General features: G+C 26.9%; 2 protein-coding genes across 2 annotated transcripts in view; one reads left to right on the forward strand and one right to left on the reverse strand.

Moving 5' to 3' along the window:
• The window catches only part of LOC117172038 (angiotensin-converting enzyme), a 242259-nt gene that overhangs the window by 128362 nt on the left and 96965 nt on the right, over window positions 1-16932 (reverse strand). The window lies entirely within an intron of this gene.
• On the forward strand, window positions 7991-15538 carry LOC117172041 (keratinocyte proline-rich protein-like). The gene is made up of 3 exons (XM_033359772.1): window positions 7991-8094; window positions 13166-13436; window positions 13588-15538. The coding sequence occupies exons 1-3, from the start codon at window positions 8083-8085 to the stop codon at window positions 14250-14252; spliced, it is 948 nt and encodes a 315-aa protein (XP_033215663.1). The 5' UTR covers window positions 7991-8082; the 3' UTR covers window positions 14253-15538.

A 16932-nucleotide genomic window follows, 5' to 3' on the forward strand; every position in this document is an offset into this window, starting at 1 on the left:
ACAAAATTCACACAAGTTATGAAATTGAAAAATTCATGGAAGTCAAGAAATTCATGGAATGTATGAAATTCATGGACTTTCGTGAATTCCTTGAATTCATGGACTTTCATGAATTCTGTGAATTCCTTGAATTCTGTGAATTCTTTGACATCAGTGAATTCCTCGAATTCTGTAAATTCTTTGAATTCTGTGAATTCCTTGAATTCAGTGAGTTCCTTGAGTTCAGTGAGTTCCTTGACTTCAGTGAATTCCTTGAATTCTGTAAATTCCTTGAATTCTGTGAATCCCTTGAATTCCTTCAATTATATAAATTCCATGAATCCCACGAATTACGTAAATTCCCTGAATTCTGTGAATACCTTCAATTCCGTGAATTCAATTAATTTCGAGAATTCCTCAAATTCCTTAAGTTCTATTAATTCCTTGAATTTCAACAATTCCGTGAATTTCCTGAATGTTATCGCCAATTCCTTTAATTTTATAAATTCCGTGATTTTCATGTATTCCTTGAATTCCTTGAATTCTGTAAATTTCTTAAATTCAGTGAATTCCTTGAACTCTGTGAATTCCTTGAACTCTGTGATTTCCTGGAACTCTGTGAATTCCTTGAACTCTGTGAATTCTTTGCATTCAGTGAATTCTTTACATTCTGTAAATTCTTTGAATTCTGTGAATTTCTTGAATACAGTGAGTTCCTTGACTTCAGTGAGTTCCTTGACTTCAGTGAATTCCTTGAATTCTGTGAATCCCTTGAATTCCTTCAATTATATAAATTCCATGAATCCCATGAATTACGGAAATTCCCTGAATTCTGTGAATACCTTCAATTCCGTGAATTCAATTAATTTCGAGAATTCCTCAAATTCCTTAAGTTCTATTAATTCCTTGAATTTCAACAATTCCGTGAATTTCCTGAATGTTATCGCCAATTCCTTTAATTTTATAAATTCCGTGATTTTCATGTATTCCTTGAATTCCTTGAATTCTGTAAATTTCTTAAATTCAGTGAATTCCTTAAACTCTGTGAATTCCTTGAACTCTGTGAATTCCTTGAACTCTGTGAATTCTTTGCATTCAGTGAATTCTTTACATTCTGTGAATTCATTGCATTCATTGAATTCCTTGAATTCTGTGAAGTCCTTGAGTAATAGTAATATTTAATATTTCAAGAACAAATATTTGAATTTTAGAGTAAAAAAAGTACGTTTCTTTAAAAAAAAAAAAACAATTTTTAATAAAATAGATGAATTTTTAACCAAAACAGTTTTTCCTTCAGCAAATGAAAAAAAAAAGAATCAACCAAATAGTTGAATTTGCAGATAAAAAAAGAAAATTTTTTTTATCAATAGTGGAATTTTTTCCCAAAATTATTAATACAAAAAAATAAACTTTTAACCGAACTGTTGAACTTTCAACCAAGAACATGTTTTTTTGCTAAAAAAAATACGAACTTTCAAAAGAATACATGAATTTTCAACAACAAAATTGGGTTAATCCATAAATGGAATAGTTTACTTTTCAGTAAAAAGGTAAAATATTTGGAAAAAGAGACAAATAAAAAAATACGAGTTTTTTTACAAAACAGTACATTTTCCTCTAAGAAATATAGATTACAAACATGTTTACCCAAACAGTTGAATTTTGTACCAAAGTAGTTAAATTTGTAACTTTTCAACTCCCGGTAATATATGTATAAAAATCTATCTCCTGATAAAAAATTCTAGAAAATTCAAACAAACAAGAATTTTTTTATTCAGTGTTTATCTATTATTTAATGTTTGATTGTCTTGAATTGTTTTCCTGATGTATTTTTATTAGAAGGACACGTAATATAGATATTTTTTCATAATAAATAAAATACACTATGAAGGGGGAAACTTAATTTTTCTTTGCTCTTAATTCATTTTTCTAACAAAGTTTATAACAATTTCTTATTTCGTTTTTGGTCAAACAACTTTTGTCTTTTTATGTTTTCTTCGTGATTTAAGCCACTGTTCCAACAATTCAATTTTTTTAATTTCTACGTTATGTTTTACAATTAAAACAAAAAATTAAAAAATGATGAATAGAATATCTGTAGTTCTCTTGTGGCAAATAACTTTTGTTTTTTTAATTTTTTTATCGTACTTGTATTCTTTTTGCAAAAATTTAAGTTTTTCATTTTTAATGTTATTTTTTACTATAAAAATAAAAATAATTGATAGCTCGTTTATGGATGAATAACTTTTGTCTATTATTTTTGTTTAGCAAAATGTATTATTTCAATAAATTTATATTATTACAATACATAATATTCATTAGTATTAAAAATTGAAACCTAAAATAAGCATTTTAGCGTAAAGTAGTTATAAGAAAATTGGAAAATACAATTTAGGCGAAAAATTTTGTTCAATAAAATGCTATTGTAACTTGTTCAAGTTTTAAAAAAGCTTCATTTTTATTTTTAATATATTTTTATAACAATCAGTCTGATTCAGTGATTCTCTCATTAACTTTTGTCATTTAATTTTTTTTCGTGCCTTTTGTCGTTTTACGGAACAAATTTTTTTTATTTCTAATGCCTATTAATTTGTTTCATAGCTTGGACGTTTGACAAAGAATTTAATTTTGTTTATTTATTTAAAATCCATTAAACAAAAGTTTAAACAAATCTATATCTTTTTTATGGGTGAACAACTTTTGTCTTCTTATTTTTTTCGTAGCTTGTCTCGTTTGTCCGAAAATTAAAATTAAAATTTTTATTTTTTTACAAATTAAACCAGAACTACGCATCCTGTCAAAAAATTATGAGATTTTAAAATTATTTTTTGTACGATCAACATTCAAATTAAAAAAAAATTTATGTGTTATGATAATTTTGTAGAGTTTTCAAAAAGCAACGCTTTTCTTTTCTTTCATTTTCCCGTATTGCGCGTGTTTGACAGAAAATGTTAATTTTCGTTTGTTCTTTCAGATTTTAAATATTTTCAAAGTGCTCTAATTTTTTAAATTTGTATCCGAAACAGCTTGTTAATGAACACGACCCTTATTTTTGGTCACTAAAACTGCGTGCCAAAGCACAATCAAATCCGACTAGTCTTTTGAAAGTTATTCGGTATACAGACAACAATGACGATGACAGACAGACAGAAAGACAGAAACCAAAGTAAAAACTACTTTTTTCTGACTCAGGGGAATCAAAACGTCTAAATTTAATGGAATCCGAGAAAATAATTTTTCAAATAAAACTAAGACCTTCTCATTAGGATAAGAATGTAAAAACAAATGTTACACAACTCTACTATCCTCTGCTCAGCGAGAGAATACTCAACGTAAAAAACGAATTTTCTTTCAGTTAGCGCAGGCTGTAATGAAAGTGTGGAGTTTAGGCGTGGCTCACTGATTTTAAATTTTCCACTTTAAAGAAATCCTTTCTTTCGAAATTTATAGCCTTTCAAATTTGACGGCCAATTGTCCCGAGAGGAGTACAGCAGGATGTACTCCGCCCTTTCCTGAAAAAACTGCGCAACTTTGATTATTCTCTCGATGAATAGAATTGACTATTGACTTTATAACATTGAAAGAAATTGTAAATACAGTGTTCTTGCATCCAACTGTTCAATTTTAAAGGTTCGATGAATTTTTAGATTAATTTTTTAATTATTTTTAAATTATTTTTCGATATTGGCTACTAATCCTAAGCAACAAGTGAGATTTTTGATTGAAATGAACCAGGTGAATAACCCGTGGATAATTACAGAAAAAGAGCAGTGAATGTCGGTCTTCAAGCGTTAAATTATTGACTCGAAGAAAACTGACTTAGATTTAACTTTCGGTCTGAGATCATAGTCGATGGAAATCGCATGTGGCTTGTGAAAATTGTAGGTATGTGCAAACTCACAATTAAGCTTAACGGCAAAATAATAGCGAAACATTCCTAATGGAACAAATTTAGTTTATTGTTTAAAATTTCTTCCTTATTATAACTTCGTCTTTTAAAAAAATCCTATTAGGAAAAATATATGTTAGCTAGAAAGAATAAAACATCCATTACATTATTCACAAGAAAATTAGGTGTTTTTAAATATTATTAAAAAAAATCAATTATAATTTTTCTTATTAGTCATTTTAAAAAATGTTTAAAGAATTGAATTTTGTTGATATATTATTGCTGTTCGTTGTTTATTATTGAAATGTGGTTCTTTTTTGCAGTTTATTTTGTTGAAATGTTGCTGTTTTGCTTAAAATAATGTTCCTGAAATTTTGTTGTTGAAAATGTTGGTGACGCTATTGATTTGGCTTCCTCATAGAGCAAACTTTGTATTAGATGCTATTCTTCTTTTTATTTAAATCTTGTTTGACTTTTATTTTCTTGTTTAAATTTTGATTTTATTTGTTGTTATTTTTTTTGTAGAAGTAGTAATTCTCGTTGTTATTTTGTTTGTTGTTTGTTCATATGTTGATTTTATTCAACGAAATTGTGTTCTAATTGATTTTCTTGAAATAATTTTTTGGTTGAAACATTGTTTTAAAAATTTTGTTGAAATTTTGTGGAAATGTCGATTTAAATATTCAAAATATTATTGCTGTCATTGACTTTTCTTATTGTTCGTTACTGCTATTGAATTTTGTTATTGCTCGATGCTGCTATTGATTTTTCTTGTTGCTCGTTTCTGTTATTGATTTTCCTTCTTATTATTCTTATTGTTTAAATCTCGTTTAAGATGTATTTTGTTATTTGAATGATGAATTTGTTTGTTGTTGTTTTTCTTGTAGAAATTGTGTTTATCGTTGATGTTTTGGTTGTTTCTCACATGTTGATTTTTTTTACTTAAAGAGAATTCTTCTTTTTGTTGAAATTTTGTTGTTTTTGTTGTTAAAATATTGTCGTTAAAATATTGTAGTTGGAATGTTGATTTTGTTGTTAAAAAGTTGCTGTTTGATTTAATTTTTGTTGTTGCTCGTTGCCGTTATTCAATTTTATTGTTACTCGTTTCTATTATTAATTTTTGGTGTTGCTCCTTTTTATTATTTATTTTTTATTATTCGTTTCTGTTATTTATTTTTGTTATCGCTCGTTTTTTGCTGTTGTTATTCTCTTTTTTTAAATTTTGTTTCATGTTAAATTTGTGGTTTAAATGTTGCATTTAATATTGATGTTCTTGTTGTAGAAACAATGTTTTTCGTTTTTATTTTATTTGTTGTTCACATGCTGATTTTTTTACTCAAACTGTATGTTTTTTGTTATTGTAATATTGGTGTTAAAATAGTGCTGTTAAAATATTGTAGTTGAAATGTTGTTGTCGAAATCTTTTTTTTTTATTTCATTTTTGTTATTTTTCGTTGCTGTTACTGATTTTTGTTTCCCTTTCTTGATGTTATTGATTTTTGTTATTGCTTGTGAATGGTAATTATTTTTGATTTCGTTTGTTTTTGCTATTGTCTTTTGCTTGTAATGTACTTGTTCCAGATGTATTTTGTTGTTTAAATGTTGCATTTATTATTGTTTTCGTTATAGAAATGGTATTCCTCGTTATTATTTTGTTTGCTGTTTATAGTAATGCTGATTTGGTTACTGAAATAGTATGTTTTTCTGGTGGAAATAGTGGCGTTAAAATAGGGTTGTTAAAATATTGCAGTAGAAACATTGTTCTTAAAATATTGATTTTGTTGTTATTTGATTTTTACTTTTGCTCGTTGATGTACTTGATTTTTGTTGTTGTTTGTTGCTGCCATTCATGGTTCTTGTTGTTTGTTGCTATTACTAGTTTTTCTGTTGCTATTCTTCTAATCGTTTAAATCTTATTTTATTTGTATTTTGTAGCCTAAACAATGCAGTTTTTCGTTCTTATTTTTGTTTTAGAAATAAGATTTCTGGTTGTTATTTTTTATTGTTATTCATATGTTTATTTTGCTATTGCAATCGTAATGTTTTTGTTGAAATTATTTTGCTTTATCTAAATTTTGCTTTTAAGTTTTCTTCATTTCACTTTCTGCTTTTTTTACAAATAGTGTTTCACGTTGTTATTTTGGTTGTTTTCCATAAGTTTATTTTGTTATTTAAATTGTCTTGTCGCGTTTGTTGTTAAAATAGTGTTGTTAAAATTATTACAGTTAAAATGTTCTTGTTGAAAGGTTGTTTCTTGGTTTGATTTTTGCTGTTGCTGGCTGCTGTTATTGTTTTCTGTTCGTTTCTGTTATTGATTTTTATCGTTGTTCGCTTCTTTTATTTATTTTTGTTGTGGTAGGTTGCCCTTTTTTATTTTTGTTGTTGTTTGTTGTTTTTCTTCTGTTTGCTTAAATCTTATTTAAATTGTATTTTTTTATTAAACCTTGCAGTTTTTTGTTGTTATTTTTTTTGTTCAAACGGGGTTTCAGGTTGTTATTTTGCTTGTTGTTCATATGTTTATTTTGTTCTTGAAATTATATTTATATCTTTGATGCAATGTTGTTCCGTTGTGGAAATTTTTATATTAAATTTTATGTTGTTACTGTTTTTTTTGCAGAAATGGTGTTTCTCGTTATTTTGGTTGTTGCTCGTATGTTGATTTTGTTATTAAAATTGTTTTGTACTGTTTCTTGTTAATATTTTATTGTTAAAATATTCTAGTTTAAATTTTCTTGTTGAATTGTTAAATTTGCTGTTAAAATGTTATTATTTAATGTTCGCTGCTGCTCATTGTTGTTATTGATTTTCGTTTTTTTTCGTTGCTTTAATTTACTTTTGTTGTTCTTCCGTGCCGTTTATGATTTTTGTTGATGTTCGTAGATCTTATTTATTTTGTTGTTGCTCTTTGCTTTTATTTATTTTGTTGTTGTTCGTTGATCTTATTGATTTTTACTGTTTCTTGTCATGTTTCGGTTTGTTTAAATCTTGTTTTAGTTGTATGTTGTTGAGTAACATTGGGGTTTTTCGATTTTTTTGGAGAACCGAAGTTTCTGGATGTCATTTTGGTTGTTTCTCATATGTTTATTTTGTTGTTGAAATTGTGTTGACTCTGCTGTTGTTTCTTTGTTGAAATTTTGCTACTAAAAAGTTGATTTTTGTTGCTGTTATTTTTGTCGTTGTTTTTAGCATTAAAATGAGAAATCTACTTCTCAATCCCTAAGGCTAAAAATTTTTTCGTTAAAATTATGATTTTGTTAAATAGTGTTCTCATTGTTTTCGTTGTGAAAATACTGTTGCTCGTTACTTTTTGTAGTTGATATTTTTATTTTAAATAATCAGTTTTTTATAGAAATGTTGTTAATTGCTAAAATTTTGTTGCTGTTTCCTATTAATGTTATTGTTGAGATTCGATGTTGCTTCCATTTTGGTTGTTTTTGTTTTTTCTGTTTTAAGTGTTATTGTTTGTTTCTAGTCTTTTTATCATATTCTTGTTAAAATGTGATTGTTCAATTTCGGCTTAATTGGGAAATTGTTCCTGTTATTGTTTAAATTTTAAATTCCTTGAAATTTTTCTCTTTCTTAAACTGTATATTTTCAAGTGTAAATCCTGCAAATATCGAAAGAGAATGCCGAAAGTCATTATGTCATCGTCACAGCTGCACTTGACTTGAACTTGAACTGAATAGAATCCTCTGCTATTCAAGCTATTTCATACAGAGAAATGTAAAGTTTGGATCAATGGAGAAGCGAATTACTATAAACTTGAGGCTATTAATAGAAAGTGATATAGAACATCAATTAGACTCTAAATGCTCACATTTTTTTAACGGAAATAGATTTCTTTTTATCAATAATATCTTTCTATGATTATAATTACTCTTAAAAGATATTAAAAATAACTTCCTGATTTTTTTTATCTTTGCAGAAACAATAAGCTTGCAGGTGGTGAAAACTCGCAATTCAAACACAAGAAAACTGGATGAAAAAGAATCATAGTATCACAAATGAAAATAATAAAAGAGGCAAGAAAATGAATAAATTTCACTCTCTTTTAGATCGACGTCCGATCTCGTGAGAAGGATGCCTCTTCAAGAAAGATTTTAATCTGAAAAGATTTGCTTCGCTGCATCTCGCTATTATTGTCCGTATAAAGAGGGAAAACATGTCGACGCAAATGTTCAGTCTAGAAAAAGAATTGGCCCCATCTCAACGTCATGGGACACACGGTACGTTTCGCGAGTGATGTGAACTTCTAAATTAAATTCGAGTTTTGAATTCATTTTTAAATTAATTTTTAAATTAATTTTTAAATTGTTTGAAATTATTGGTTGTTATAGTGGTTGAAAAAAAAGATTGTGATGATAATGCCAAGGGAAATGTTACACAGAATCTGCATACTGGCAGTGAATGAATTCTCACGTTTCTCGTATTGCAACAACTTCTGTTGTGTATATTATTATTTTAATGGATGATAATATCGCGGGATGAATCCTTCATACATTTAAGTTTGTAAAATAAAGTCATTATTGCGCACTTCCCAATTTTAAATAATCAGGATTTTTCCAGTTGAATATAATTTTCATTCTGCAATTGTTTCGAATAATATTAACCATAAAGATAAATAAAATCATTCCAATTTATTCCTTTTAGTTTTGTCATTTAATATAAATTGTGGAAAGCGCTCGCAATTTTCAAGCTTTCACTATTTCTATTTAATGTGCAGAATTCTTTAAAATAAAAACCAAGAATTCAACGATCAAGTTCAGAAAAAAAGATCAAATATTCCTAGTGCAATTTGAAAAAAGATTTAAAAATTTCTAAAATAGACAATTTTTTCCTTTTTTGGACAAAAATAAAAAAAAGAGAAAAGGAAAATGGAATGCTTTCCTCTATTTTATTTTGTTTCAAAAAGAAATTTTTCACAAATTGCAATTGCAAAATTTCATCTTGGTTGTCCGAATTTGGCCAAGAAACCGTAACAAAGCATTTCAAGAACCTAATTTTCAAATTTCCCTAATTTCTCCTTGACTCATTTTTTATTTACATGGATTATTAATATCCAAATACCAGAATGTTGATATTATATTACTTTTGACATAGAATCTTTTATCAACGTAATAAAACAGTATGGCATACAAAAATTTAAAAATTCGAAATTTAATTATTTATTTCAAACAAAAAATGGTATTTTCTACTCTAAAAGATGGATTTTTAACAAAATACTCGAATTTTCGACAAAATAATAAAAATTTTAACATAATAGTTGAATAGGCTGTCTGAAAAGATAAATTTCCGACAAAAAGTTGTCCTAGTTTATATTTAAATTGAAAAATAAAAAATTCATAAAAAAAAATAATATCAAAAGGACAAATTTACAACAAATAAGATTTTTTCATTGAAGTAAAAATAAAGGTTTATCTAAATTGTCAACCAAAAAACATGACTTTTCAGCACAAATTAATTTCACACGAAAATTATGCATTTTTACCCAACAAAAATGAAATTTCAAACCAATAAAATTATTTTTTTATTGAAAAAGGAGAATTTTTAACTAAAAAAGATCAATCTGAAAAAATGTGAAAATTACATTTTCAGTTTAAAACCTAATTTTTAACCAAAAAAAAACACACAAGCACAAGAAGAATCTTTAGCCGCAATTTTCATTTTTATGTCAAAAAATGAAATTTTTGCTAAAATAGATTTATTTATAAATCAAAAAGATTAATTTTCAGAATATATTTAAATTTTCTTTTAAAAATGATTTCAGTTGACTTTTTTCGATCAAGATATGCATTTTTCAACTAGAAATAAGTTTCTACGAAAAAATTGAATTTACGATCCAAAAAGGCGAATTTTAACCGAAATGATAAATTCTTAACAATATAGTTGAATTCTCAATCAAATAGTTGTCTTCTCCAGTACCTTAGAAAATTATATTTACATAATCTTAAATGAAAATAAGCAGACATTAAAAATTATTATTTTCAAACAAATATCATTATAATGTAAACAATATTTACAATGTGTAAAAATTATTTGATTGTTTTAATGTATTTGGTCAAAAATTGATATTTTTAATTTGAAAAAATAGATTTAAAAGAAAATATAAATTTTTTAACAATTTTAAAGCAATTTTGTGTAATTTTATACTAGTTTTTTACTAGTCTTTTACAACAAACTTAAAATATTAAAAATTTTAGTTTAAGAAATTAATTTTCAACAAAGAAAACGAATTTCTGACTTGTCAAATTGAACCAAAAAAGAAAAATTTGTAACAAGATATTTAAATCGAAAATCTAAGTGATGATTTTTCAAAATAAAGATTACATTTTTACTCAGAAAGACGAATTTTTAACAAAATGTTATTTTTCTATCAATTAGTTCATTTTTCAAACAGTTAGTTGAATTTTTAATTGAACAGACAACTTTTAAACAAAAAAGCTAAGCTTTACAACAAAACTGAAATAGTTAAATTTTTATGAAACAGAAAAAAATAACAATTTTCAAAAAAAAAACGAACTTTTCTCTAGTTAAATTCAACAAAAAATGACGAATTTTTAACAAACGACATGATTTTTCAACAAAATAGTTGAATTTTATACCAATCAGTTGAATTTTCATACAAATATTTGAATTTGCAACTAAAAAAGGTAAATTTTTAACAAAAAATTGAAAAGTTAAATTTTTAGTTAAAAAAATTAATCTGAAAGAAGGAATTTCCTACCAGTCAATAAACAAACAAACATCCACAGCCAATAAGATAAATTTTGAAGAAAAAAAAAACAATTTTATTTGCTACTCAAAAATGTGAATTTCTAACAAAATACATGAATATCCGAAAAAACAAATTTTGTACTATTCAGTTTGATCGAAAAAGTTTATATTTTGAATTTTTATCAAACATTTGACTTTTCATCTACTTTTCAGCATTTGAATCGGAGAAGTTTATTTTCTAAAAATTAGTTGATTTTTTAAATAGATAGTTTAATTTTTAACTCGCCAGTTGAATTTTCAACAAAAATAATGAATTTCAATCAAATATTTGCATTTTCAATTAAAAAATAGCATTTTACAACAAAAAAATGGCATATGTCTATTTTTAGTTTCAAAAGTTTATTTTCCACAAAAAGAACAAATTTTTCTACCGGTTAAACACAGCTAAAAAATATTAATTTTAAACAAAAATAATTTAATCCACAGCCAAAACGATACATTTTTTTAAAAATTATTTTTTATATTGAAAAATACGAATTTTTAACCAAATACACTAAACACTTTAATTTTGCACCCGAAACTATGATTTTCAAACAAAAAAGTCTATTTTCTATCAGTTTTTTGAAGAAATAGTTTAGTTTCTGAACAAGTAGTTACATTTTCTATCAAACAGTTGAATTTTTAACTAAAAAAGATATGCTTTTAACCAAAAATAATGATTTTTTACCAAAGATAATATAGCTACATTTTTAGTTTAAGAAAAATAATTCATAATAAATAAAAAAAATTATCCAGCAGGTAGATAATATTTTAAATTATTAATTAATATTTTGGGAAAATAGTTAAATTATCCACCAAAATAGTGCAATTTTTAACTAAGAGAGTTAAGTTTTTATATAAAACAGATAAGATATCACACAATGGAACAGTTATATTTTCAGTTTAAAACAATCATAAACATCATGAGAACAAACTTTCTATTTTGATTAGGTAAAGGTTTTGATAACCGTGTGATAAAAAGTAGGTCGAAAAAAATGATGAAAATAGTAAAATTTTGAAAATACACAAAATTCCGATATTAAATCCGCAAGATTTCGGAAACAAGTTGTTACACTTGTTAAAGACACATGTTGATAAAAACGGTCTGCACAATAATAATAATGATCGCAAAATTTCAAAAGGTTTTCTGAGAACATAAAGTTTTCTCAAAACCAATCCTGGTATTATTTGCATGAATGATTATAAAGACAATATTACTGTTTGTAGCCAAAATCAGATTATGTTAAGGATATCAAGAATTTGATTTCCAATCATGATACTTTTGATTTATTAAAAGAAAATCCGTTTAAACAATTAAAAAAAAACACTTTTAAAATGCTTGAAGATTGGAAAAAAAGAACTTTCAGGAAAAGATATAATATGGACTAATATTGATACTGAAGACAAAGTTCTTGCTAGATTTTATGACTTGAGAAAGATTCAAAAAGATGCTTATTCTCTGAGAATATTTATTTCAACTATCAGTACTCTCACTACATTTTTGGAACCAAAATTAAATTTTTTTCTTAAAGATAATATGACAACTTGAAAATACTGTGTTAAAAACGTCTCGGAAGTTCTCAAATTATTTTTCAAGAAACGGTTCCGGATGACTATGTAAGGATTTCTTTGGATGCTATTGCAATTTTTCCGAGTATACGACATAAATTAATTGAAAGGGCAATTTTAAATGGATGAGGCAATATTAAAACACGTATTCGATTTTGTCAAGAAAAATTTATCAAAGGGATAGTTTTAATCATGAACTTATCTTAAATTTAATGGATCTCTTTATAGGCAACAGTTTGTTACTATCATTGGGTTGGTCAGTTTTCAGATTTTAGAGGAAATTGTTATGAAAAATTTGGAGATTTTTGCTTTATAACAGTTATATTTTGTTTTGCCTCTTTACTTTCTGTATGTTCATGATACCTTTTTATGTGTTCAACTAGAAAAGATTCAGATAATTGTCGACGCTTTTTGAAAGTTTTCATCTAAAACTACAATTTACCAATGAAAAAGAGAAGAATAATAAAATCAGTTTTTTGGGCAGTGAAGTAACTAAAGGTCAGGATGCTAATATTATTACCAATTGGTACCGGAAAAGCACATATTCAGGTAGAATTTCAAATCTTTTTCTGCTAATCCTTTTTAAAACAAAGTTGCAGTAATCAAAGCCTTATTTAAGAGAGCTGTAGGCCCTATGCTTTATTTCACAAACGACAAAATTTAATATTGTTAGGAATATCCTTTTTCTGAATCATTACTCAAAAAAGTTATTTGAGAAATATATTACAATTAGAACACAGCAAATCGAAAGCAGACGATGTAATATTTTGCTTGTACTTAATCAGAAAGAATTATAGTTCAATTCATAAAATATCTTATTGCTCAATCCTTTTTTTACAATAGGCAAAACCATCTTGATTTGTCCATACACAATTAGGTTCTGTATATTCCAAAATCAAATAAAAATCTATCCGATGATAAGTATATTGTACTGAGAAACTAATATTTTGTTAAACGTAAATTTGAATTTAACAGAGAGAAGCAGCGATCGCTTTAGCGTTTTTCGTTGTGACCTTCACCACTGCCGAAATACGTCCAAGGGTACAAAAAGTCGAATACATCTACGATCGAGACACCAATCGGAAAGTTGGATTTGTTGTCACACGAGTGCGTCCTGTAGAATCAAAATCTCGAAATGAAATTGAGCAGAGAAGTGATTTAAACTTTGAAAAAGCATCAGTGGAACCTAATCCAAGTGCGAGTAACACAGAAGTAAAAAGAACTACTTACGACCAAGATAACAACGGTACGAATTCACTCTTCTTATTTGGTTCATAAATTAGCTGACTTTATCTTTAGAATACAAATAATTAATTACATTCATTAATATCAATTAGTTTAATTCAAATCAAACGTTATCTATTCAATATTTGGAAAAGATTTGTTTTCATTAACAGATTACTACCAAGGAAATTATCCAGAAGACCAACAAGCCGTTGCAGACAACAATCAAGAAGTGATAAGCCATCATCTTCGTGAGGATGTTGTCAAGACTTTAACGATAGTGAAACAAATCCCAGTCCCTGTTCCCATAGAGAAAACTGTCCATTACCCTGTTATCAAAAATATACCCTACATGGTAAAAGTACCTGTCCCGGAACCCTATCCTTTGGAAAGGAAAATTCCGTATCCTGTGAACGTCTATGTAAAAACCCCAGTAAAAATTCCGGAACCGGTAGCAGTTTACAAAGAAGTTCCTTATGCGGTACCGGTTGCTGTGGATCGACCGGTACCTGTCAAGGTTTACATTCCTTACCCAATCCCGGTTGAGAAGAAAGTGCATTACGAGGTTAAGGTGCCAGTGCCTCAACCCTACCCTGTCGAACGTAAGATACCGATTCCGGTCAAGGTCACAGAACACGTAATTCAACCGTATCCTCAGGAGAAGGTTGTGCCTTACCCAGTAAAAATTGAAGTTCAAAGACCAGTTCCAGTGCCAGTTTTAAAACCATATCCGGTCCCAGTTCCGGTTTCTGGCTACGATCATGGGTCAAGTGATAGTCGGTATCATGCTTCACAAGGTTATGCAAATTTATATGAATATAGTGATAATAATGGGTGATAGGAGTATTTCCTAAATTAGGTCTTAACCAAATACTAATTTAATTTTTGCCTAAAATTAAATCTGCTAATTCAGCGCCCAGTAATTTGAAGAAAAAAAATCTACGAGTCCAACTTCACGATCCTAGCAACCGACAGTCGTGTTTTTTCAAAGATCTCACTAAAAACAAATTGAGCATTCACGTAGTAAAATACAAAATGATTTTTGTGAATTTATTGATAACTAATTTAAAAAACCGATAAGAAAATTGGTGCAGACAATTATTTATACTATTTTAATCATTGAGGACCGTTACTTTTGTCGAAAGAGTATCCATTGAATGTGCAGTGACATTCAATTAATGAAAATCGCTTATAAGGGTAGTAGATCAAATCATAAATGAAATTGGTCAATCCGATCAAATACAAAATTATATTAGTGAGATTTTTACTGTATCGCAAATCAATAGATTTAAATTCAAAAACGTCGTCAGTCAAATCTATCTGCAATTTTTGTTACAGATGTAGTAAATACTAGTATTTACGATAGTATTTGTGTATGTTTTACACGAAAAGTATATAATCCAGACATTATATATATATATATATAATACTTGGCTATTGCAGGAAAATTATGCAATTGAATACTTACATATATCGCCTAGGCATTCTATATCATTCCTAGGCATTCTATAACATTCCTAGGCATTCTATATAATTCCTAGGCATTCTATATAATTCCTAGGCATTCTATATAATCCCTAGGCATTTTATATAATCCGTAGGTATTCTATACAATTCTTAGGCATTTTATATAATCCCTAGGTATTATATATAATGCCCGACACGAAATAGATAAGGTAGATAATCTTGACCTTGAATCTAATGATGTATTTGAATAAAGGCCTTGTAAATTGGTGAACACTTATAGAATTCAAAAAAGATTTACTTGCTGCTTATACAAACATAGCATACTTGAATAACACACTGATTAACACTAGACTTTATTTTTGCGCGTGAATAGATATTGTTCAAGACTTTGTTTTGCAAGAAAATTTTTAAAAAACCTTGAAATTAAACTTAAAAGAACTTATTTTTTAAATATCACCCCTATAGGTCTTTTTGCAAGGTGCTCAATGAAACCTTTTTGGTAAGCAATTTATTTTTTCCAGTTTTTGCTGATCATTATAATTATTAGTCAGTATTTCATTTATAAATGGTTTATAATTCTACTTTCTATTAATAATGATATTTTTGCATAAATTACGAATTTTCCAAATAATAATCAAATTTTCAGATAGAGAAAGTTATTCATAAATTAAATTTAAGACAAATAATTGTTTAAGCAATTTATTATTATTTATCACAATATTCTCTTAGAATAATGCTGAAAGTTGCAGTTTTTTATACAATTTTTCACTTTTTATTCACTTTTCAATTAGTGTGAGGTAATAATTGATAAAATTTAACAAGCATAATTGTTTCAAAAAGCTATTATTGTTTATAACTATATTATTTATTTACTCTAGATAATTGTTTTTTTTTAATTTATAACTTTTTGTCCATTTTTCACACTTGCATTGATTATTACCAAACTCTAAATGCAAAGTGAAATCTAAAATAAATATTTCAGAAAAACCGCAAATATCTGACATCACCATATAAAAAGATAGTTGTAAGCATTAATAATTTGTTTAAACGATTAGGTTTGTTAATTCGCATCCATTATTATCTCACACTAATTGAGAAAAGTAGACTATATGTTGAATATTCGAGAAAAAATCACAACTTTCGAGCATTATTCAAACTTTATATGGATTAATAAAAATACTACTTAATTGTTTAAACAATTATTTCTCTTAACTTGATTTAATTATTAACCCACTCTAATTGGAACGTTGAAAATGAGTTGAATAATTCGGAAAATCTCGACTTCCGAAGTCAATTCAAAGTGACAATTCATTTTAAAAAATTGTTTAAATAATTCATATTAGGACCTGATTATTACAAGAAGGTAGTATTTTATACAATTTTTTATTTTAAAAATCGCAAGAAAATCATAATTAATGCCAAAAACTCGCAAAACTAATTTTCACTAATGGGATTTTTTGGGACTCTATAGAACAGACTTCTAAAGGGTTGATATTTAATAAATCAGTTTTGCTTATAGTCAAACAAATAAAAATTAGAAGTAGAAAAATTTCAAACGCATTTTTGATTACCTTTCAAAAACTACAAGAGATGTCATTTTTATATTTAAAGAGCTTTTAGGGGCCATTGTGAGCTATCTGTTACCAAAATTTTAAATAAAATCAAAGTGGATTTTGTTTAAAAAACCTGAATCTAAGCATTTGTTTTTAAAAAACGCAACAATTGGTTTAAAAGTTGCGTTCAACAAATATTTAAAAAATTTGTTTCTATTATGAATAATAAAAAAAAGCCAAATTTATAATTGTGATTACACACCCTGGACTCTGTTCGGCATTATATATAATGCCTAGGGATTATATATATTGCCGGATTATATACTTTTCCTGTGAAATATATACTAATTACCCTCAAACTTGACCGCTGTTATGAAAAATAATAAAATTTTAATATTCGCTTTTGTTGTTCACTCGTTATTTAGTTTTAATACATATTTCACCAACCTAGTTATTTGTATAATAATTAATATTGTAATATAATTATTTGTAAGCGCC

The sequence above is a fragment of the Belonocnema kinseyi genome, chromosome 4, assembly GCF_010883055.1.
Source record: "Belonocnema kinseyi isolate 2016_QV_RU_SX_M_011 chromosome 4, B_treatae_v1, whole genome shotgun sequence".
In the NCBI taxonomy this organism is placed as follows: domain Eukaryota; kingdom Metazoa; phylum Arthropoda; class Insecta; order Hymenoptera; family Cynipidae; genus Belonocnema; species Belonocnema kinseyi.